This window comes from Dunckerocampus dactyliophorus, chromosome 13, assembly GCF_027744805.1.
Source record: "Dunckerocampus dactyliophorus isolate RoL2022-P2 chromosome 13, RoL_Ddac_1.1, whole genome shotgun sequence".
In the NCBI taxonomy this organism is placed as follows: domain Eukaryota; kingdom Metazoa; phylum Chordata; class Actinopteri; order Syngnathiformes; family Syngnathidae; genus Dunckerocampus; species Dunckerocampus dactyliophorus.
The window spans coordinates 10,143,221-10,163,993 of NC_072831.1; the positions used below are offsets into that span (position 1 = coordinate 10,143,221).

At 45.5% G+C, this 20,773-nt stretch overlaps 4 protein-coding genes across 7 annotated transcripts; 1 reads left to right on the top strand and 3 right to left on the bottom strand.

The window, feature by feature from the left end:
* Positions 1 to 94: 94 nt before the first annotated feature.
* LOC129192505 (4F2 cell-surface antigen heavy chain-like) lies at positions 95 to 2,954 on the bottom strand. The gene is made up of 8 exons (XM_054796623.1): positions 2,535 to 2,954; positions 2,105 to 2,295; positions 1,867 to 2,040; positions 1,689 to 1,786; positions 1,477 to 1,619; positions 1,092 to 1,401; positions 915 to 974; positions 95 to 849 (listed from the first exon to the last, which is right to left on the bottom strand). The coding sequence occupies exons 1-8, from the start codon at positions 2,843 to 2,845 to the stop codon at positions 511 to 513; spliced, it is 1,626 nt and encodes a 541-aa protein (XP_054652598.1). The 5' UTR covers positions 2,846 to 2,954; the 3' UTR covers positions 95 to 510.
* Positions 2,955 to 7,493: 4,539 nt separating this feature from the next.
* Positions 7,494 to 9,187, bottom strand: haus2 (HAUS augmin like complex subunit 2). The gene is made up of 7 exons (XM_054796925.1): positions 8,918 to 9,187; positions 8,498 to 8,584; positions 8,323 to 8,421; positions 8,184 to 8,253; positions 7,978 to 8,110; positions 7,752 to 7,860; positions 7,494 to 7,622 (listed from the first exon to the last, which is right to left on the bottom strand). Exons 2-7 carry the CDS (start codon positions 8,582 to 8,584, stop codon positions 7,533 to 7,535), a joined length of 588 nt encoding a protein of 195 aa, XP_054652900.1. The 5' UTR covers positions 8,918 to 9,187; the 3' UTR covers positions 7,494 to 7,532.
* A 570-nt stretch (positions 9,188 to 9,757) lies between these two features.
* Positions 9,758 to 14,702, top strand: zgc:109986 (uncharacterized protein LOC553566 homolog). Its single transcript, XM_054796792.1, has 8 exons — positions 9,758 to 10,048; positions 10,842 to 10,963; positions 11,447 to 11,585; positions 12,234 to 12,355; positions 12,474 to 12,584; positions 13,307 to 13,413; positions 13,477 to 13,567; positions 13,717 to 14,702. The coding sequence occupies exons 1-8, from the start codon at positions 9,952 to 9,954 to the stop codon at positions 13,828 to 13,830; spliced, it is 903 nt and encodes a 300-aa protein (XP_054652767.1). The 5' UTR covers positions 9,758 to 9,951; the 3' UTR covers positions 13,831 to 14,702.
* A 444-nt stretch (positions 14,703 to 15,146) lies between these two features.
* On the bottom strand, positions 15,147 to 20,743 carry coch (coagulation factor C homolog, cochlin (Limulus polyphemus)). Of its 4 annotated transcripts, none has more exons than XM_054797235.1 (15): positions 20,639 to 20,743; positions 19,279 to 19,308; positions 18,965 to 18,994; positions 18,705 to 18,861; positions 18,433 to 18,566; positions 18,270 to 18,332; positions 17,935 to 17,994; positions 17,708 to 17,855; positions 17,523 to 17,626; positions 17,239 to 17,465; positions 17,047 to 17,161; positions 16,012 to 16,155; positions 15,773 to 15,929; positions 15,597 to 15,691; positions 15,147 to 15,510 (listed from the first exon to the last, which is right to left on the bottom strand). In XM_054797235.1, the coding sequence occupies exons 2-15, from the start codon at positions 19,298 to 19,300 to the stop codon at positions 15,338 to 15,340; spliced, it is 1,629 nt and encodes a 542-aa protein (XP_054653210.1). In that variant the 5' UTR covers positions 19,301 to 19,308; positions 20,639 to 20,743; the 3' UTR covers positions 15,147 to 15,337. The 4 variants fall into 4 exon arrangements, with proteins under 4 accessions (XP_054653210.1, XP_054653209.1, XP_054653208.1 ...); XM_054797234.1 differs by lacking the exon at positions 20,639 to 20,743 and adding an exon at positions 19,563 to 20,583; XM_054797233.1 differs by lacking the exon at positions 20,639 to 20,743 and adding an exon at positions 19,551 to 20,583 and having other exon boundaries at positions 17,935 to 17,991.
* Between the last annotated feature and the right edge of the window lie 30 nt (positions 20,744 to 20,773).

Here is a 20,773-nt window from a genome sequence, read left to right on the forward strand (position 1 = left end):
CACATACGCAGTATACTGTATATGGTGATGAAGTCTCTATGCTGCCACCTGATGGACTGTACTGTTTCCATGGTAACGCTGAGTGAGGAGAGAATCGTCAATTCATTTGTGTGTGAGGGGGAACCTTGCAGCATCCTCCCACAGGAAGTGTCTTGTCAAATATAAGCTGAAGCGGGAGGAGTCAAGGTCAAAGATGTCGATGACGTCATAGACATTTTTGGTCTCGATGATGTTCTCATGTGGAGCATGTTGTTGCGCCCCCTGTAGGGCAAAACAAACTTTGCTCAAGAAATGAAGTGATGAATCATCATTAATAGAAATACATGAACGTGCTTTTGGTCTCACTGGTGAGTAGGCAGAGACAAATGCAGGAAAAAAATTCAAATGTTTGTACAAAAGTGGTCACATGACAATATAAGCTCACATAGTTATTTATTGTGATTTGTTTCACATTAATAAGCACACAGATAACACGCTAACAGTGACATCACATTTGAGGCGTTGGAGGTTCTAAGCGGCGTAGGGAAACTTGAGGAGCACAGCCTCTCTGGCACCCAGGTGCAGCCTAGCCGGGTTCATGGTGGTATCCACTGACACGTTTGTGGCAAGGACCACATCGGCCTGCGGGGGCAGGGCCTCATGGATCAATTCTAGCTTCGCCTCCTGGTCGGCCCAGTTGACGGCAGCCAAGTAACGTGTGCTCTGATCCCAGATGCGCATGTATGCCAGCGAGGAGGATGAGTTGAAGAGCGGCACAAAGTCTCCAAACAGCAGGGAGCGCTCTTTCCCACGCAGCTCACTCAGACTATGGAAGAAACTGCGACATGACATGCGGCGCTCACGCTCCTCCTGCGGGACATTACCATCATCACCATCATCACATCATCATCACCACCATCGCCATCATCATTTACCTGCAGGGTCCCGTTAAGCTCCTCCTCTGAGTCCCAAAGCATTTTGGGAAACTTTGTGTCCTTAAAAAAAGACAGAGGTCACATGTGGTCTGCTGTGTAGCTATGCTAAGGTAACTGCAAAATTAGGAGGCACCCTCTTGTGGTCACTCTCAGAACAACACTGCCAGGCGTCCTCACCTCATCCATTAGGCCAATCTCATCTCCATAGTTGAGCACAGGTGTCCCGGGCAGCGTGAACAGGAACAGCTGGTAAAGCCGGACCAGCGCCGGGCCACTCAACGAGGCCAGGTGACCGTCGTCCCGCCCCCCCACATTCCACGCCAACTGGCTCTGATCGTGGGCTGAGTATAAGTGCCAAATGGACTGAGCGTACTCGGGAAGGTCTGCGGGCAGGAGGACATTGGAAGTCAGGAGGTCCACCCCGGTGGAGGACAAGAGGTCGGAGACGTCACGGGCTGAGCGGTTTTCTGTGACGCCCATCAGAACTCTGCAGGAAGGGAGAAAGCTGCTGTTGTTGTTTCAACCTTTAAAATAAAGCCTCATGACATATAAATGGCCTGACCTCTTGGCGGGACGCTCGTTTGTCCCGTTCTGGACGATGGCCCGGATGTCGGCCCACAGGGATGGAACCATGGCGGCCACGTGCTCCACCTCAGACAGCTGCACGCCGTCCACGCCTTGGTTGAACCAGAAGACCAATGCAGACTGAACACACACACACACACACAAACACAGTCAGTTGCTGTGGCGCCCCCTGCTGGCTACTCCACTCACCTTCAGCTTCTCAGCAACCACCGTCACGCTGACTTTGGAGAACCAGGCACCGGTGGAACCGCGGTAGTTAGGTGTGAGGTCCAAAACCACCATCATGCCTGCAAGCGCCAGGACATCGTCACTGCCCGTGCACGTGTCCCTGTGCACATGTGTCCCTGTGCACGTGTGTGTGCATTACCCTTCCTGTGAGTGGTGTGCAGCAAGTCTTTAAATTGCTCCAAGCTGCCGGTGTCGGGTGAAACCTCCTCAAAGCTCAGATTCATGGCGTCGTCCGGCGGCGCCACATGGATGGGTCCGATCACGAGACCTTTGACCTTGAGCTTGGACAGGGCATCCACCTTGTGCTGCACACCTGGTAGACATCAAAGGGCTAGCACCGACTCATTCTGTGGGTCCTCCCCGTCAGGCGGACTCACCTTTGAGATTTCCAGCGTCCGTGAAGGACTGGACGCGTCCGATCTGGTAGAGCGGTCCCTGGTTCCACCAGTAGGTGGCAGGCAGGTCCCTGCAGCGTGGCGCCTGCAGGATGATGACCACGGCGCCGCTCAGCATGCCCAACCAGCCGAGCCAGAATAGAACCAGCAGCGCCCAGCGCGTGCGCACCCACCTGTGAGTAAAGACCAATAATAATTGACCTGTTAAGTCAGACTGATCTTCCCTGATTGGCTTGTGCACAATGCATTTTTTCCATTCTTGCGCACAGACACGTGATCACCTCGAGACGCTGCTGTCGTAGCCAGTAACATCCAGTAGAGGGCAGTATTAAAAGCTCATTAAAACAATTAATGTATTTATGCTTATTTTTAACGCAGGCAATCAATCAAGTATTGATCTGCTTCTCCTCACCCGGGTGTTCCCGCCACTCGTAGCAGCTCCTCCTTGTTGAGACCAGTGAACTTCTCCTCCTCCTCCTCCATCTTCACCTTCACGAAGCCGTTCTTCTCGCCCTCGGCCGCCTGAGCAGCATCTCCTGCTCCGGTCATGGGCTGTTTCTCCTGGTCCTGGTCCAGAACCACCTCGCTCACATCGGCCTCCGTCGCATCAGCATCCGCAGCCGGACACTGAGGTTCGGCCTGGCTGGTCGGAACTTCTTGGTTCGCCGCGGGCTGCAACTCCATGTCAGCCTGGGCTTGATTCTGGTCCTGGTTCTGGTCCATGTTGGCGCAGTGTAAATTAGAGAGCTGGTCAATGAAAGAAAGATCACACAATGGTGCTGCTCAGCAGACGATGATGAAGTAGAAGAAGATGATGATGATGTCACCGATGCTGCGTTCAGGACGATCGGGAACAATCATTAACCGTTTAATCAGGCAAACATGAACTTGATTTCATATTGCTTTTGTTTTTACTTGGAAAAAACGAAAATTTTGGTCCCACTTTCAGGAACTAATTGAATTTCAGTAGTATAATAGTACACTTACTTTATACAAGTTATACAGTGATACTGCAAACAGACTCTCATATTTCCGTGTTGCAGTGAAGGTATCATTTTTCGGCCGCACTCACACTGTCTCAAATGAATCCCCGCACATTCGCGATTCAGCGTACAAGCAATATCTCACAGTTTAGATAACAAATATTCCTTTCATTTTTTCTTTGAAAATAGTCTTTTTTCTGCAGAAAGCACATCTTATTCATTATAAGTGGGTGATAATTAATAAATATGTGATAATACATCAAAATGTACAGCATACATGTAACACTGTTTTAAAAAGCCCACAATTTTTACGTTTATGTCTTCACTGCTGAACTTTTTCCTCAAACATTGAGATTTTGCACTTTGTTCAGCCATCCTTGAATGCACAGCAGGTGCTGTGAGACGCAAAAATTAAACTTGTACACCCTGACGCCGATTCCCACAAAGGACCCAGCGTACATGGTCTACGAAGGCCAGACACATCCTCCTCAAGGCACGAACAGCCTTCCAGCCTTCCAGCCTTCACGTGATCTCATACTTACCCTGACATCATAAAGGGAAGACATCGGCCATTCAGGGCCGCAGAAGGAGAGCAAAATATAGAACGAAAGTGAGGGAGAACAAATTAAATGTGACATTACAGACAATTTTTTTTTTATGTTAAGTTTTACAAGAGACAGAGAAATACTTTTTTCATCTGGAGAGTTATCTCCAACTCACAGGTAAAAATGATATATTAAATAGTAATATTAACTGGTCATTTATTTTACTTTATTCTTTGGCTACTTAGTTTATTTGTATAGCACTCTGGTCAACGACAAATTAATTTGGAAAAGTGTTTATATATAGATTTCAGCATTTATGGACCATTTGAAAACCTAAAATACTTGCATAGTATTTATAGTTTTAATATATTTATTATTTTATTACATATGTAAATATGTATGATTTAACTTTAGGTCATAAAACAAGTAACCTGCACAGAAGGCAGGTTAGATAATGAGCCCTGAGGTGACAAGGTTTGGAGACCATCAGTGATGTTCCATGGTGGTACCACATTTCTGTCTGTCCTGGAGGCCCACCATGATCATGATTATCTTTAGCTGTTTAAAGCTATCCTATTCTATTTGTGTTCTTTACAAAGTTTATGGTGGACATCTTCTGTGCTTACATGATTCCGAAAGATTAGTTTCTTTCCCTTTCGTTTAAAATGGTTAGTGAATGACTTGTCAGCAGAACCTGTCTCTAGTTTGTTTGGGTCCTAAGCAAGATGCTGTTTTGGGGGCCCCTACATTGTCAATCTACAATGAAAAGATTCCTAACCTTTAGATGGTCCAATAAGACGCCACAATCGATTCCACTTTAGGAGCAAAACAGGCTACAGTTCCAAAGAAACATCTCAAGTTGAGCCATGGAGACAAGTAAAACTGATTTTAAAAAACATAATAGAAGGAAAACAAATATCCTTTACACGTATAAAACACATTTAGAGAGTTTATAAAAATATTAACTTTTAAAGAAGGCAAGAAACTGAGATCTATTTTAAAGTGCAACAATGAAAACAAAACAACACACAAATCAAGAGTTGGATTGCATGGTGAGCACAATAAATTTGCACGTTGTCAGGTCTTCACTAACACTGAAAATACTCCTTGCGTCTCACGCCCCCCCCGACAGTTCACCGCGCCCCTCCGCTTTGAGAAGCACTGACTAAAGGACTTGCTTCAGCCCTCCACCCCTTCCTGCACCCACCACGCCTCAAATGCAAACCTACTGACCGTCCCTAGGACCAAGCAACAAACCTGGGGGGACAGAGCCTTCATTGTTGCCGGCCTCTCCCTTTGGAACTCACTTCTGCCACACATCCGTGACACTGCTGACCTTACCATCTTCAAGAATAACTTAAAAACACACCTGTTCCTCACCACTTTTAACTTATAACTCTTCTTCTACAATTTTTTATCTTCCGTTTTGAATGCACTTTTTAACTGCATTTCTTCTGAATTCTATGCTTTTTTGGTGTTTATTTTCTACTGTTATTTGGTATTTTGTACACTTGTATTTGCTTGCTTTTATCTTGTCTTGAAAACTCAACTTTATTGATAGCAATAGTTCAAACGCTATAGGAAATAGTCAAACGCATTCAAATAGTAGGACATAATGGCTGATAGTCATTCAACAAAATCACTTACTTAAAACTCATGACAGCATGGCATTGAGCCCACAAGGGTGACCAGACATTGCCAGCTTGCTCGGTCTTGGCAGCGAGCAGGGCCCTCCTCCAGTGACAGGTCAATCTGCTGGAGGAGAATGGTAGGACCACCAGGGATTGGGTCGGCCACGAGGATGTCTCCAGCCGGCTGTTGACAGGTCAAACTCCATAATGACTTGGACAGGGTGGTCAGTGGGACAGCGGAGGAAATGTCCTAGTTAGCAAACCCGGCACTGGACAAGGACAAAGACACATGTTGAGCTGCTTTGTTCTTTGGTGGAGCTCCTCACTGGAGACGTGGTCATACCACTGCACACCCTCAATGTTTCTGAGGGTGTGGGACTCAAAGCCATGGATCCAGGAATGGGTGGTCGTGCAGAGTGGTCAGGTCTCTGCCCCATAAAGGAGCACTGGCAGGACAGCAGCGTTGTAGACCCATTGCTTGGTGCAACATGAGATGTCATGCCGCCCCCATAGTGGTCTCCACAGGCTTTTCAGGACACCAGCAGCCAGTCCTCGCCGTCTGTTTACCTCAGGCAGTAAGCCTCTGGTGACCTTTGAGCCCAGGTAAACAAATGAGAGAAACTCAGCAGGCTTGCAGCCAAAGACGATGGTGGATGCATTGGGACCATCACCAACATGCATTAACTTAGTTTTGAACAAATTGACATGTGATCCCAGCTTCATTGCCCCCTCATTGAACACATGACAGGCTCCCTCCAGCTCAACGTATGAGCAGCAGAACAGGGTGGTGTCGTCGGCCTAGTCCAGGTCGGTTAGGTGTTAGGTGTATGTCATGCTTCTCATGTGTCCTATTTTCATCAGACACTCATTCCATACTGCAAAGTCAGCGTTGTCTCGTCCACGCTATAAAAGCCAAAGTGAGTCCATCCTTTTGATTTTAACTACACCGGCCAAGTCTGCTGTTATTCGCGGTGTATTAATTTTTCTTATTCTTCTTTAATGATTTCTTCTTCTGTGGTTTGGAGCCAATTTTCTGCCATTCTGGTGAGGAGCTACTCCTAGATGACATGTAAAATGGTGACTCAGCTCACTGAGAAGGAATGGCAATGGAAGTTTATAGCGGCTACATTTTAAAAAGCGATACAAGGCGAGAGCGTATTGATAATCCTTAATATCGCAATAGTTTGAGATAAAGATGATTTGTCACACCCCTAATTGGGACTGATGCCGGCTCCCAGCATGCATTGTGGTACATCGTTTGTAAAAAGCTGCTGAAGTTATGTGTTTAGAGTTAACAAAGTTGTTTAAAATTCTCCATAGTAGTAATTGCCCTATGTGTGTTTACTTACCCGTTGCGTGTTGTGCTGTCATTTTGTGTTAGCACTGCGATTGTAGGCCGCGTTCTGTCTAGTGTCTCCCCCACGTCTCCATGTGATAACACCAACGTTAGTTCAGTGTTCGTGTTTGTAAACTGAACTTGCCCGGATGTCACGGGCTGCAGTTACACTACTCTTTGATGTCAAGTCGTGGACTGCAAATGGCTTGTGAGTGCGAGACCCCTTCTCAAAAGACAGAAGCAAGATTGATTCAAACATTCATAAGTTGACACAGATTTTCTCAATAAAAGATGCACATGATGTACACAAATATAAACGACTTCATCTTGTTCAATTGATGCACATAATTTGAAGTGTTATGTCTTTATGTTAGTTAAAGTCAACCTCTCCACATCTAAGAAAGATGTAATGCTTTACTTTCATAGGCTCCGCACATCAAGCTTGCACAAATAAATCAATACTTAATAATTATAAATCAATCTTTACTAATACATCGATACTTACCAATCAATCAATACCTACAGTACGCTTCTCCTCACTTTGCACTGCAATGTTGACATTTTGACATATGAAGGGTGAGGAAGGCTGGCGTAAATGCACACTTCCATCCAATACAGAAGGACGACACTTATCGGCCACATCTGGAGGCGCCTTCGCGCACTTTCCAATTTGGACAGCCGTCACCCTGCGCAATGATGTCAACAGTCCACAAATGTGCAATGGAAAAACTGCAGACCCTCAATTTAAACACAGCTAATATACACTGAGAAGAGAGGTGAAAGGTCAGGGTTGATTGCAATGAAACATGCCTCTCAGCACAAAACAAAGCTGAAATGATTTATAAAAAATGTAACTTTTATTTCACATGAAGGGGGGGGGGGGGGGGGGGTGTCAAGACGTGACACTGTCACTCATCAGGCTGCTGTGGACTTCCACTGGAGAAGCTGACTGGCCAACGTCTCCACTTCCACCATCAGAACGAACAGCTGGGCGAGAGAGGTGTTCTGGCCCAGAGAGAGAGAGAGAGAGAGAGATTCACCTATTTTTAGACTTTTTGAAAGAGGTCACCATGGTGACCGTGGCAGCAGCTTACGCTAGTGTTAGCATTACTCAGGTGAGGTCATGTGACTCACCAGCTGAGCCATGTCGTCTGTGACAGTGGGACGTCTCCTGACAGCACTTATCTTCTCGTCCAACCTCTCCACAAGGTCCAGCAGCATGTTGACCACATCCACCAGGTACCTGCAAAGCACAGAGGATGTGACCTTCTGTCTTTCCCAGACAAATTTTTGCCTGAATGCCAAAGCTAATGGTGCTACCTGGCTAGCTGCAACAAGTCCACACGGAGACAGACAGTACCTGTGGAGGTGTGCCCGGACTGGCAGGTTGGTGCGGCCCAGAGGTCTCATGAGTCGCTGCTTCAGACGGTTCTGATCCTTTAGGACGTCCAGGAGGTGGGCACAAAACGTCTGCAATGTGTGGAACCTTGCAGCTGTTGGACAAATTCTTTTAGTCTATAAGAAATGTCCCAAATCTATCAACAAATGTGTGCACACGCTCTTCACCAAGGCAGGTTGGATGTGTGACATCGACGCTTATCTTCTCCACCTTCAGCAGCTCTACCTCCACCTGCAGCTGAGGAAGTAACAGTCATGATATCATCACACATTCAGGCCACTTTATCTCATTGATGCTGTTGCTTACCTGGTCCAGTTCTTTCTCCATTCTCATTCGCTGCTCAGCTTCATGCAGTTGAGAGGAGAAGATGGAGCCATGCTGTGAGTAAGCAGAGTCTAGCGCCTCCTGAAAGCCACAGTGTTTGTTGATTTAGAAACGTATGATAGAGATATTGTTGTTGGAGATCTTTACAGTGACAAACCTGAGACACAGCACCACTGGACACACATTTGGACACCAGACTGGCTGATGGCGTCATCGTGAAAGGAGACACGCCCCACTGAGGCATCTGTGTGTACATCAAGGCCAGTTGAAGTCGTATTACTAAAACAAGCTAAAAGTCTAACAAGAACTACAATTATTGCTGATTACAGCTCAATCATGATACAAGCAGCTGGGGCACAAACAAAAGTGTCAGGTCACACAATCATGTGGTTATCAAGTGTAACGCTAGAGAAATCATTGTATTATGAAACCTGTATAAGCATTGCAATGTACATTCTACACGGACAATATAAATACCAGATAATAATTCCATGTGTCGACACTGAAAGTTATCACCCGCTTTAACAGAGCTAGATAACGAGCGCATTGAATTAATACATACACAAAAAGCACATACCGTTAATAGCCTGACGAGTTATGTGTTTGGAACATTCCCTCAAACCTCCCCGCCAAACAGTATTTCTCTTCTTCTTCTTCTTCTTCTTCTTCTATTGGCGAACTACAACCATATCTTAGCCACTTACTGTATTATGAAATATCACGCCTCTTTGCAGAGTTACAGTCTACAAATTAAACCAGTTTTGAAGAAAAAAACAAAATAAAGCCCCCAATGCCCGGCTCTGATTCCCTCCCCAGCCTAAATCTTCTTATATACTCCTTTCCTAACTGTCGCAAGTTTCTTCTTCTTCTTCTTTTAGTTTAATGGCGGGTTGCAACCATGACTTTAAAAGGTGCATACCGCCACCTACTGTACCAGAGTATGTAACATGGGCAGTATCTCACAGTATCTTACTTTATGCTAATTTAGATAATGAGGAGACTACTTATACTACTACTACTACTAATCCTAATAATAATACTTATAATAAAACATTCTAATAATTATCTATATTCTATTATATAATCCTGTGTGCCAGACAGTTTTTTTTCCTTTTTCTTCTTATATGTGTTTAAGCAGGATCAAATGTTCCACAGCGCCCCCAAAGGCCAGACTGAAACGACGTAATCTACAATCAAATAAACCTCCCTCAAAAGTACAGCACTCACTTTGGTTTGCCAAACGCCATCTAAGTCTTTTAACAACAGTGTTTCGTCTTTATTAAATTGCAAGTTGGAACAAATGATTGTTTTGTTGCATCATCTCACCGGGAATCATAAAATTGGGGGAAAATACTTCCGGTTTCTGGCTCAAACGCTTAAGGTGGAGCCAGTATAGCGAGTGTGTTTGTGTGTATACGTGTGTAAATGTATGAATACTGTATATCCCAGCCAACACGCACGGCATACGCACTGGAAAACTCAAATGTCTCGTGTGAGCATCCGGGTTACTTTTGGTGACATCCGAAGGGGAAGCGATTCTTTTTGGCAAAACGGATCCACCTTAACGACAGACAGACACAAGCTAAACACGTCGCGGTATCCGTAGTCAGCATGGATTTCCCTGAAGCTAAAGCACAACTTCTGCTGCTGATAAAAAGAGTCCAACCTTCACAACGCCCTAAACTCATTGACTGGATCAGAACCTCCGGTGCGTGGACATTTTTTAAGCCTTAAGGCTGTGTCTTAAATAGAATACTTGCGTCAGTACACTTTAATAAGTAGACTGTGTATTATCATTCCATAGTTCCTGACAGTGTGTAGATTTTCCGATTAATCCATCCGGAAAGCCAAAAAAAGCACAAGTAAAAAAAAAAATGTTTTACTATGATAGTTTTACTTGCAGAAAACAATTAAAAATGCATACAAGTGCATATAAATGACGAATGATAGGGATAAATGAGCATTTAAGGTTCTTTTACCTTCACTGAAGACGTGATTTTTGCCAAAGATGTGGCAGCGAGATCAATACGGACACCACCTTTGTATTTTGTACATTGTAATTGTAAGTAACCCAAAATTGAGCCAAAGAAAGTTCTAAGTCTAAGCATTTAATAAAGAAGGCAAGAAACACTATTGAATTCAAGAAATAACTCACGGCAAAACACGAAGGTGGTGTCCGTGTTGATCTGTCTGCCACATCCTGTCTTTTTTATGAAGGTAAAAGTAACCTTAAATGCATGTAAAACTATAATTGAAAAAGTATAAAAACCTGTTTTGTGTTAATTTGTGACGCAACTGTTTTAGTTTGCAAAGAACTACATAGCCAACTGCTGGTGACATCATAGACAGGAGACGGTGCTGACTTTTCATGTAAAAAATACATTAAGAACACAGTTCTTAATTACCAAGAGTACCAATTGAGACACAGCCTTATTTTGACAACATTGCCCTCAAACTGTATGTGTGTGTGTGTGTGTGTGTGTATATTTTTGTGCGTGCAGATGAGCTCGGCGATGCACTGGTGGACAACAACAAGGTCATCTTGCGGAGCATCGCTGATGACCTGAGGGCCAGCCTGCCTCAGGACGCCATGTTGGCATCTGAGACAAACGTTCAGAAAAAGGTTCTACGCACATTGTAGCAAAGACACAATACGTATGAAATGCTATACACACGCAAAATTAATGTTATTATTAAACTTACAAATAGCAGATGACACACACACACATGCTGTGTCTCAGTTGGTGCACTAGCGTACTTAGTCTTTCAAGTGCATAAGTGCGCTCACACTGAGAAGTACAGCGAGTACACTGTCAGTTGCTGGATATTGCACTTAAAATGGTGAGTGTGCAGTGATGGGCACTTGCCCACCTCAATAGTCACCATCTTGGTTATGTAGTGCGTGTAGCGATGGAAATTAGTGAACACAAGCAGGTAAATTGCCGGGAAGTGTACAATGACAGTAATGGATTTGGGACAGTGCTGCACTCTCAAAATTCACACACGCTGTATACTTATTGAAGTGCGCTGACACAAGTATTCCATTTGAGACACACACAGTGACAGCGGCAGTACGACACATCCAAGATGGCGGCGTGTGTTTCAGATGCAGCAGCGGTCGCATCCGACAGTCCACGTGGATGCCTTCCTCTACGATGACGAGCACGTGGATGCTCTGTGTGAGGCGGGAACCATGAGTCGCTGCTACTGTCTCAAGTGTGGATCAAGAAGGACTGCACCTCTAGGTGGGTGCCTGTCATCGGCATCATCGATGAGTCGTGTACTCAAAGTTTGATGCTCAGGACTTTGGGGTAGTGATGGAAATTTTGGCTCTTTTTTGGAGAGCCGATCGTTTTCGCTCGGCTCACTAAAAAGATCTGATTTTTTTGTAGTCTTGAATTAATTTATTACCAAATTCTGTGTATTGTGTAAAATGAATTACTAATGTAAAAATACATGATATCAAGTGTTTATTATTGGAATTAATTTATTTAAACCTCAATGAGCAGCTGCAAAAATATAATGTTATATTATAAAATACAAAGAACTATCTATAGACAAATTAGGTCAAAAAAGGTCAAATCTCTTCATGCAAATTTCTCACAAATGTCTCTAAGAGCACCACAGCGTGTTTAATCCCGCCCCTCCCCCGCTCAGTGTGGGCACAGAGACGGCGCCACACATCTTGACCGATGACATTCACGTTTAACAGGAAAAAAAGACAAGGAAAAAAACTAATCAGCTCCCAACGACGCGAACCGGCTCCTGTCGTTCATTTCAAAGAGCCGTCTCTTAGAGACGATTCGTTCACGACGACGCATCTCTACTTTGGTGACCAAACAAACACGCTAGTGTCATCCTGCATCATGGCCGTGTCTCCTGTGTGTCCACAGAGTTTGTGTCCCACTCGTTCTCCATGTCCGAGCTCTTCTTCTTGTTCCACAATATTCTGCCGGATCTGAGTGGCCGAATGTTGGTGGATGTCGGATCACGTCTGGGTGCGGTGCTGTACGGGGTCAGAGGACACTGCAGGGTCGCAAATAGTGGCTTTGAATTACTGGTGTGTTACCTGTGTGTGTGTGTGTGTGTGTGTGTGTGTGTGTGTGTGTGTGTGTGTGTGTGTGTGTTTTCAGGGCTATGTTTACAGCTCAGCGTCCAGATTGGTCGGCGTGGAGCTCAGCGAGGAGTTTGTTCGCCTTCAGAACCAAATAGTACACAAGTACAGAATGAGCGACAGAGTCCAGGTTGGTCCACCTGACAGTCATCCACCATGTTTGACCACAAGATGGCAGCACGTTGGCTGCGTTTCAAATGGAATAGTCAGTGATGTGCCATACCACTGATTTCCTTTCCGAGCCGATACTGAGTAAAATTCGGACCAGTATCGGCGATACCGATCTGATACAGATACTTTGTGCAAATACACCTAATGTGGCTGGTAAATTTGAATAAAAAGTAGTGTATTTCAAATCATAGCATAGCTTGTAGCATAAATAATACATCAGTTATTTATTTTAAACGGAAGTACATTGAAGTATTACAGTAGAGCCGAGTTAATATACAACAACAGAAAAAACAAACTAGTGTTTTAAACAATAAAAAGTATAACTAAAATAATAAAACAATTTAAATGAATTATTAATCATCAAGACCTACTATAAGTTTGAAAATTAATTCCGAATTCACATGTGGCTTTCTTTACGAATGACCATCGTTTCAACAGACTGAGACTGACTGAGCAGTGTGCTACTGTGCTTGCGCATTACGCACTTACCCAGGCGGAAGAAAAAGTAGTTCCCACCAATCATCATTTAGACAAGATCTCAATAATTGTGTTACTTTCCCCTGTGTTCCTGTTAATAATATACATGACCTCAAATAACTGAAGTGTCAAAGTACCGCCATTATTTCATGATAGCCCCTGCTCTGCCATGCAATGCCACTGAACAAAGATTTTGTGCTGCAGGTTGTCCACGCTGACGTGTGCACGCAGACCGCTTTGCTCCAGAGTGCGGATGTTGTGGTGATGAACAACGTCTTTGAGTATTTCATGGAGCCGAGCCAGCAAGTCAGGTGAGGTGCACACGTAGATGGTGATGAGGATGAAGGTGAAGATGTGTGTGTGTGTGTGTTCAGAGCCTGGAAGTTGATCATGCAGACGTTCAGGAAGAAGGGTTCTCTGCTGGTGTCAGTCCCCAGTCTGGAGGAGAGTCTAAACACTCTGAAGGTAAAGATGAGTGACAGCAGCCTGAGGGTCGAGGCTAGATGACAGAACTTTTACACGTCCTTTTAAAACTTTAACAAGTTGTCCACTTTCACTTTGAATGAATCATTTTGGGTCTGCAGCTTGACAGCTCCGCTTCCTTTGTCCATCAGGAGGCGGTGCCAGACGATTGGGTAGAGGAGCTTCCTCTGGACTACAACGTTTACACGGCACATGACGTAGACCCTGAGACTCTCCGACAGATCCACCTTTACAGGGTCATCTAACATGGACTCGGCTAGTTCCAGAACCTGCCCTTGGACTATTATCATTTGTTTCCTGATCCACTTTGGACTGGTTCCATGGATTTGTTGAGACCAGGTGTTGATGGCTCCATGCGAATAAGTCCAAATAAAATAAGACATTTGCTTTTTGAGAGATGGGTTCACATCACAGACAACTCAGCCATTAAATGACTGCACAGTGGATGAGTGTTTAGCATGTTGGCCTCACAGTCAGGAAATTTGGGTTTGAACTTGTGTAGATTTTTTCCAGATACTTCCTCCCACATTCCAAAAACATGCATGTTATATTTATTGTATAACTAGTGTAAATTGTCCCTAAGTGAATACTGAGAGCGGTGCTTCTAACTTGCAATTCTCTACTAGCGTGAGGAGCTAGAATTCTCGTTGACTTGCTATTTAGTTAGCCGCGTAGTATTTGTGAACAATGGAGACTGAAGCGACATCCAGATTATTGATATATGATTGATTTCGGTGAATAACAACGCGCCATATTTGACTGTAACGGCAACGACATAACATTTGAAATAGTCATTCATTAGATAACCCGTTAATGTAAAACAATGCCTTTATTTTTAACACTATTATCCCCAACACTATAAGCGTCCTGTGATTGGCTGGTGATCAGTTCGGGGTGGAGCCCATAGACTTTGATGCCACATCGAGCGCTGAGTCGTACGCCAACATTACCGCCATATTGGATGGGTCAAAGCTGCGCTGTAAATGAATACAAGTAAATGTAATGGGAAACAATCACATTGTTTTTGGTGCTTAACTGTTTCCAACGTGTATTAGTGCGTGTGTGAATATATAAACGAGAGGAATTAACTTAAATTTCCTTGTAGAAAGGCTCTTTATGAACGTAAGTACATTGACTTTTATTAATTTACAGCACAGCCTCGACCCATCCAATATGGCGACAACGTTGACGTATCGCAGTAGTGGACAAACCCACTCGATGCGGCCTCTATGTCTATGGTGTAGCCCACCTCTCAAACAAAGTAAACTGGATGGGAGTTGGGGGATAGGCTCCAAGCCTACGATGACCCTAACGATTAAAGTTTTGCTTAAAATAGATGGTAAAAGACGCTTTTACCATTTGTTTGATTTTCGTCCAGTTTGTGTTCCGATCTGTGGTGGCTTTTTCTTTTTAATGAGAGTGTGGGAGGTGCCCAAGGTTCCAAGGAAGTATCTGAAAAAACGCTATTCAAGTACAAACACTTGATAAACATTTGACTACGACACTCACTAACTTCATCCCCACTTTGGACACGAGGGGACACCACATGAACACAAACAAATAGTAAAATAAATGTTTATTGGATATAAACAAATAATAAATATGAACAGACATCAATGATCAAGTTTCAATACAGGGAGTTACAAGATAAAGTCTGCTAGTGGAGGAAATACGTGAAGAACAAAAACTGGTTGTGATGATGTCATCACTGTACACAGGCTACATAGCATCAGTACACTGTGTGTGTGTGTTTCAGTTTTTGATGCTGAAGTCGTGACAGATTCCTCGTACCACAGCATCCACCAGTTCGGCCAATCCAGTGAACTCTCTGGTGAAGAACGTGTGGCTTTCTTTTGGCGCTGATGCCATGGACTTCAGGTCATCCGGGGGTGCCCAGGCCACGCCCACTGAGTACATGGTGATGCCTGGGCAGGAGGTGGGGTCACAGGTCAAAGAGGTATGGTAGTAACATACTGTTCAAATCCAAGCACACACATGCGCGCACTCACACCTTGATTCTGAGCGGCCAATGCCGGCCCGCCTACGTTGTCGTATGATTGGCCGTCAGTCACCACGATGAGGAAGTTGCGTCCTGGTCCGGTTCGCCTGGCACAGAATACGTCAGGATGTTAGCAACACGCTCATAGATGCTCCTGGCTGATGAAACAGTAGGTGGCGCTGTCAGACCTGAACAAGTTCTGGGCAGCGTAGCTGATGGCACTTCCTGTGGCCGTCCCGCCGCTCATGTAGGGGATCCTCCTCAGGGCACTCAGGACGCCATCTTTGGTGGTGTGCTCCGACATGCCGAACTCCAGACGCTGGTCGTAAGTGAACTGCACCGCGCCTGGCGCACGCACGCAAGCAGTCAGTTCATCTTTTAAGCCATCAATCAGTCAGACTCATTGGTCACTTCCTGCAACGCTCACCAACATGAGCACCAACGTCCGAGATGTCAAACTTTGTGGCAATGGCCACAAGGAAGTCCAAGACCAGACGAAAGTTAGGATCTCCAACGCTTGACGACCCGTCAATCAGAAATCCGATGTTGACCGAATTGAAACATGTCCGACCTAGAAGACACCACACTACTTCACAACACAAAATGACTTCAAACTCTGATCGTGTGTTGATGGCATATTGATAGCCTGCTACTAGCGTTTTGGTTGTGTGTTGGCCTGTGCGTGTTAGTAGAGTGTTGATGGCGATATTTTATCATTTTAGTAGCGTGTTGATAGCGTGCTTGTTGCGTCTTAATAGCTAGTTAGAAATGTGTTGTTAGCATGTTAGTAGTGTGTTGATGGCATGTTGATAGCGTGCTAGCAGCGTGTTGATGGCATGTTAGTAGAGGGTTGATGGCATGTTAATAGCTAGTTAGAAGTGTGTTGATGGCGTGTTAATAGCGCATTGCTAGTGTGTTACTAGTGCGTTGATGTTGTGTTGATAGGTAGTTAGTAGCGCGCTGATAGCATATTGATAGTGTTAGCGGTGTGTTAATAGCATACGGATAGCGTGTTAGTAGCACGTTGATAGCATTTTGGTAGTGTGTTTGCAGCATGTTAATAGCATACGGGTAGGGCGCTAGCAGTGTGTTGACGGCGGGTTAGCAGCGTGTTGATAACATATTGATAGTGTGTTAGCAGTGTGTTAATAGCATGCTGATAGCATACGGACAGCGTTTTAGTAGCGTGTTGATGGCAGGTTAGTAGCGCACTGATAGCATATTGATAGTGTGTTAGCAGCGTGTTGATAGTATACGGGTACCGTGTTAGTAGTGTGTTGATGGCATGTTGATAGCGTGTTATTAGCAGGTTAGTAGTACGTTGATAGCATATTGATAGCATATTGATAGTGTTAGTAGTATCTTAATAGCATACGGATAGCATTTTTGTAGCGTGTTGATGGCATGCTGATGCCGTGTTAATAGCAAGTGATGGCTTGTTGATAGCGTGTTGGTGTCATACTGCAGAGAAGGCCGTCCAGCGAGCAGAGTCTCTGTGTGAGAGGTTTGACGTGTTTGGTGGTGCTGAACCAGCTGGAGATGTGATAGTTGAAGAAGCCGTTGTCTTTGCACACCGCCTGCACCACACACACACGTGACGATGTGACCATGTGGCTGAGCTGTCACGGCAAAGGCAGGCAAACATGGCGCTGACCTTCTTGGTGAAGTCGTGGTCGCGCACCATGGCGAGCTCGTCGGGGGCGGGCTTGGCGACGGACGCCAGGAAGACGTTGATGCCAGACTCTCTGGCCAACATGGCCGCCCGATCCAGGTCATCAGAGGGCCAGCCGTCAATTAACACCAGCATCACGCGAGGGTGGCCCCGCCTCCCACCACTCTCCTGCGTGAACAACATCTGGGCAGCATGCATGATGGCCTTCCCTGAGGACACAACGCATCTTTAATGTGCACTCTGAGTGCGCACGTGCGTGTGTGTACCTGTGTTAGTGTGTCCTCCCAGGTGTGTGAGCTCTTTGACGGCAAACTGAAGATCTTTACTGTGTGTGAAGTTACTCAGCAGGAATTCTGTTCTGGGAACGTCACTATATACACACATACACACATCACATTCTGCTGGACATTACAATTAATCCACTGTTGAATTGTGTGTGTGTGTGTGAGACCTGGCCTGAACGAGGCCAACATGTGGTCCAGACGTTCCAACTTTCAACATGGCGGCAAGCTTGCTGACAAAGTTCTTCTGCAGGTTGAAGCGCCGGCGCCCAATGTTGTCACTGCTGTCAATCACCATGACGATGTCCATTTGACAGTCTGCACACACGTGCACACACAGTGTTGTCTCACCGGGGTCATGTGACCAAACGCAGATGATCTTCAGTGACGTGCACACCTTTATTCCCTCCTGGAAGAACTTTTTTTACTGACGACTTCTTCAACGCTTTCTTGGCTGCTGCACACGCACACGCAGGTTAGCAAAAAACAACCATGTGTGTGTCGTGAGCTGATCAAAAGAACAAGACGGAGAAGTCGAAGAAGAAAGAATAAATAGGATGAATAATAAGACGGGCTGCTCTCCACTGCAGAGCGCCCACTCGCTGTGCTGACAAAGACGAGGGAGAGAAAGAAGTAGAAGACAAAACGATAAAAGAGGAGAAGGAGGAGAAACAAAGAAGATGAAGGAGAAGGCAAATGAGAAGGAAAGAAGAACAGATGTGTCCAGGTCACCTGGCAGCGTGGTGGCGGCGGCGGTGGCGTCGCTAATGATCTGATGAGGTTGCTCGGGGTGCTCTGACACAAACGTGGACAGGTGAAAGTAGTCTCTGGCGCCCCCTCAGGACACACAAGGTCTAACAATGTGAGAGAGGACAGCATGTGACCTCTGACCTACCGCTGAGCCTGAAGGAGGAGCTCCATCGAGACAAGGCCTGAGATTGGATGCCATTGGCGAAGGAGCGGATGTAGGGGTGTCGCCCCGGCAACCTCTCCACCTTGACCACGCCTCCGGAAACACCCACCGTGCCGCTGCACACAAACACTTTCACCTCATTGGACGCTGGAAGACCACTTAATCCTTCACGGCGCCACATTCCTTCATGTCAGCTTAGTCCAGGAAGCGCACGTGCTGACTATATTCCACGGGAAGATCAAAGATCGCGTTACCTGTGCAGAGCAGCGCCGCAGACGGACGAGATGGCGGCGTAGATGTCCGTCCCAAACACAGACAGTCTGCGCCCGCTGCAGTCAGCCGGACACGAGACCACCACCGTCTCCTGGGCCAGGTCAGCCCCCCGGGTCTCGCAAGTCAACGGGTGTGTTGCTAAGCAACCAGGAGAAAAGGAACCTTGTTACCTATATGACCTATAACCTCAATGATACACTGAAAAGCAATAGTGTCCTTTTTAGGACAAAGAAAGACGCACCTGATGACCACGATAACAGGAAGTAAACTCCTGAAGAAGAAAGACACCTCATTAATTTCACCAGCCAATCACAGCCGTGCATACACATAAAACACAATAGACCACCACAGACCACAACACAAAACCCAATAGAGTACAACAGAACACAAAATAACTTCAAAGAACACCAGACACATAGAACACCATAAAACACCATCGATCACCACAGAAGACCATAGAATACTATAGAAAAGCATAGTCCACATATAACACAACAGGATAGAACGCCGTAGAATACTACAGGATAAAACCCAATAGAATAAAATAGAATGTACCAGTGAGAAGCAGCAGAGACATCTCTGCACCTGAAAGAGGACAAGAAATAAAAGTCATTTTGAAATAGCTGATTAACAGAGTAGGAGGAGCCAAGAGGACATTATGCTAATAATGTCTCATGTTGTGTCCTCCATGGACATACAAAAGTGATGAAATTTTAAATACATGAATAAGACGTTTTGAAAAGATGAAGCCTTTATCTTAATTAGAACAGTCAATAATAAGACACTAAAAACTATTAGGAAAGTTTTAAAGTATGAAATCAACCAACATTCAACCTGACCGTTTTGTCCAAAAGTCCAAAAATAGATTTTATTCCTTGGATGAAGACGACCTGATGATGAGAGGCTGACTGGGCCCTTTAAATAAGCACACGCGCACACACACGCACACACAAACACACACACAATGTGTAGGCGGAGCTTCAGGGAGAGAAGCTGAGAAGAAAAACAAGATGATTTCATGTTTTCGCTGAAATGGAAACAAAAATAAGATTAGCTCCCTCATTAGCACTTTCTTTTGCCTCTCATTGGACGCTACTGTGACACCGCCCAGTTCATTTGCATCTGGCGTGTAAAAGTTGACATTAACGAGAGGCTAACATTAGCTGGGGGCTAAGGCCTTCCTCGTCCTTTTTTTAAACAAAGCAGCTCCTGACTTGATTTGAGGACGTGCTGGGTGGAGCTTGGCTATGTCATGTGACCTGGCTGCAGGTGGACATGCAGGAATTCAGCTTGGCCAGCTCCCAGCATGCACCTGCTCCGTGGTAACGAGAGAAGACGTTCACAGAATAAAAGCTTGTGTTGCTCAGTCCAGCATTCCAAACGTGATGAAGATCAGCATGATGGCTTGTCTCCCACTGGAGCACAGTCATGACATGACATGACAGCACGGGGCCACGCTTACATGGACGCCTGTTCCTAATGTTTTGACATAATGACTCAAAGGTCACTGAGCAAAAGTAGGTGTGACGATATCATCAGGGTCCTGCCCGGGCCACATGAGACAGGAAAACATTCCCTGTCATCTGCATCCAGGACAGGAAGAGGGCAGGGCATCATTCCTCCATTGATGTGTTACTAAGACGACACTCCCTTTCCTATTCTGCTCGCTGTGTATAAACACACACACAGACACAAGCAGTGAAGTTAGTTTGGCCTTTGACTTTCTAGTCACCCGACAAGCTGCAGCCTCTCTGTCTGAAGTCATCATGCTAACGTTAGCCGGCTAACAGAGGGGCTTTTTGGCAACCTGTGTGGGTCATGTGACCTGCCTCATTATTTCAGCTGTGGGGTCAAGAGGTCAAAATAACAGAGCGGACATTGAGCTGGGATTAGCCAGCGCGTGCTGGACGCTCACGTGGCTGCTGCACGCCGCAATCGCCATGTTGGCACCTGACTGCATCTCATCCAGCACGCTGCCATCATAGACCTTGAGTAAGCACTGGAACTAGCCCCGCCCACTGTCTGCGGTCTCTCTCACGCAGTACTTTTA

Coding starts and splice junctions, on each gene's coding strand:
- zgc:109986 (XM_054796792.1), top strand. CDS start 9,952: ATGGATTTCCCTGAAGCTAAAGCACAACTTCTGCTGCTGATAAAAAGA. Junction 12,585..13,306: donor GAATGAGCGACAGAGTCCAG/GTTGGTCCACCT, acceptor TTTGTGCTGCAG/GTTGTCCACGCTGACGTGTG. Junction 13,414..13,476: donor GAGCCGAGCCAGCAAGTCAG/GTGAGGTGCACA, acceptor GTGTGTGTTCAG/AGCCTGGAAGTTGATCATGC.
- coch (XM_054797232.1), bottom strand. CDS start 19,743: ATGAAATCATCTTGTTTTTCTTCTCAGCTTCTCTCCCTGAAGCTCCGC. Junction 18,862..18,964: donor CCTGTTATCGTGGTCATCAG/GTGCGTCTTTCT, acceptor CTGGTTGCTTAG/CAACACACCCGTTGACTTGC. Junction 17,995..18,269: donor CGCCGCCACCACGCTGCCAG/GTGACCTGGACA, acceptor GTGCGTGTGCAG/CAGCCAAGAAAGCGTTGAAG.
- haus2 (XM_054796925.1), bottom strand. CDS start 8,584: ATGCCTCAGTGGGGCGTGTCTCCTTTCACGATGACGCCATCAGCCAGT. Junction 8,254..8,322: donor TGGAGAAAGAACTGGACCAG/GTAAGCAACAGC, acceptor TTACTTCCTCAG/CTGCAGGTGGAGGTAGAGCT. Junction 7,623..7,751: donor CAGACGACATGGCTCAGCTG/GTGAGTCACATG, acceptor TCTCTGGGCCAG/AACACCTCTCTCGCCCAGCT.
- LOC129192505 (XM_054796623.1), bottom strand. CDS start 2,845: ATGGACCAGAACCAGGACCAGAATCAAGCCCAGGCTGACATGGAGTTG. Junction 1,402..1,476: donor AACGAGCGTCCCGCCAAGAG/GTCAGGCCATTT, acceptor CCCTTCCTGCAG/AGTTCTGATGGGCGTCACAG. Junction 975..1,091: donor AGATTGGCCTAATGGATGAG/GTGAGGACGCCT, acceptor TCTTTTTTTAAG/GACACAAAGTTTCCCAAAAT.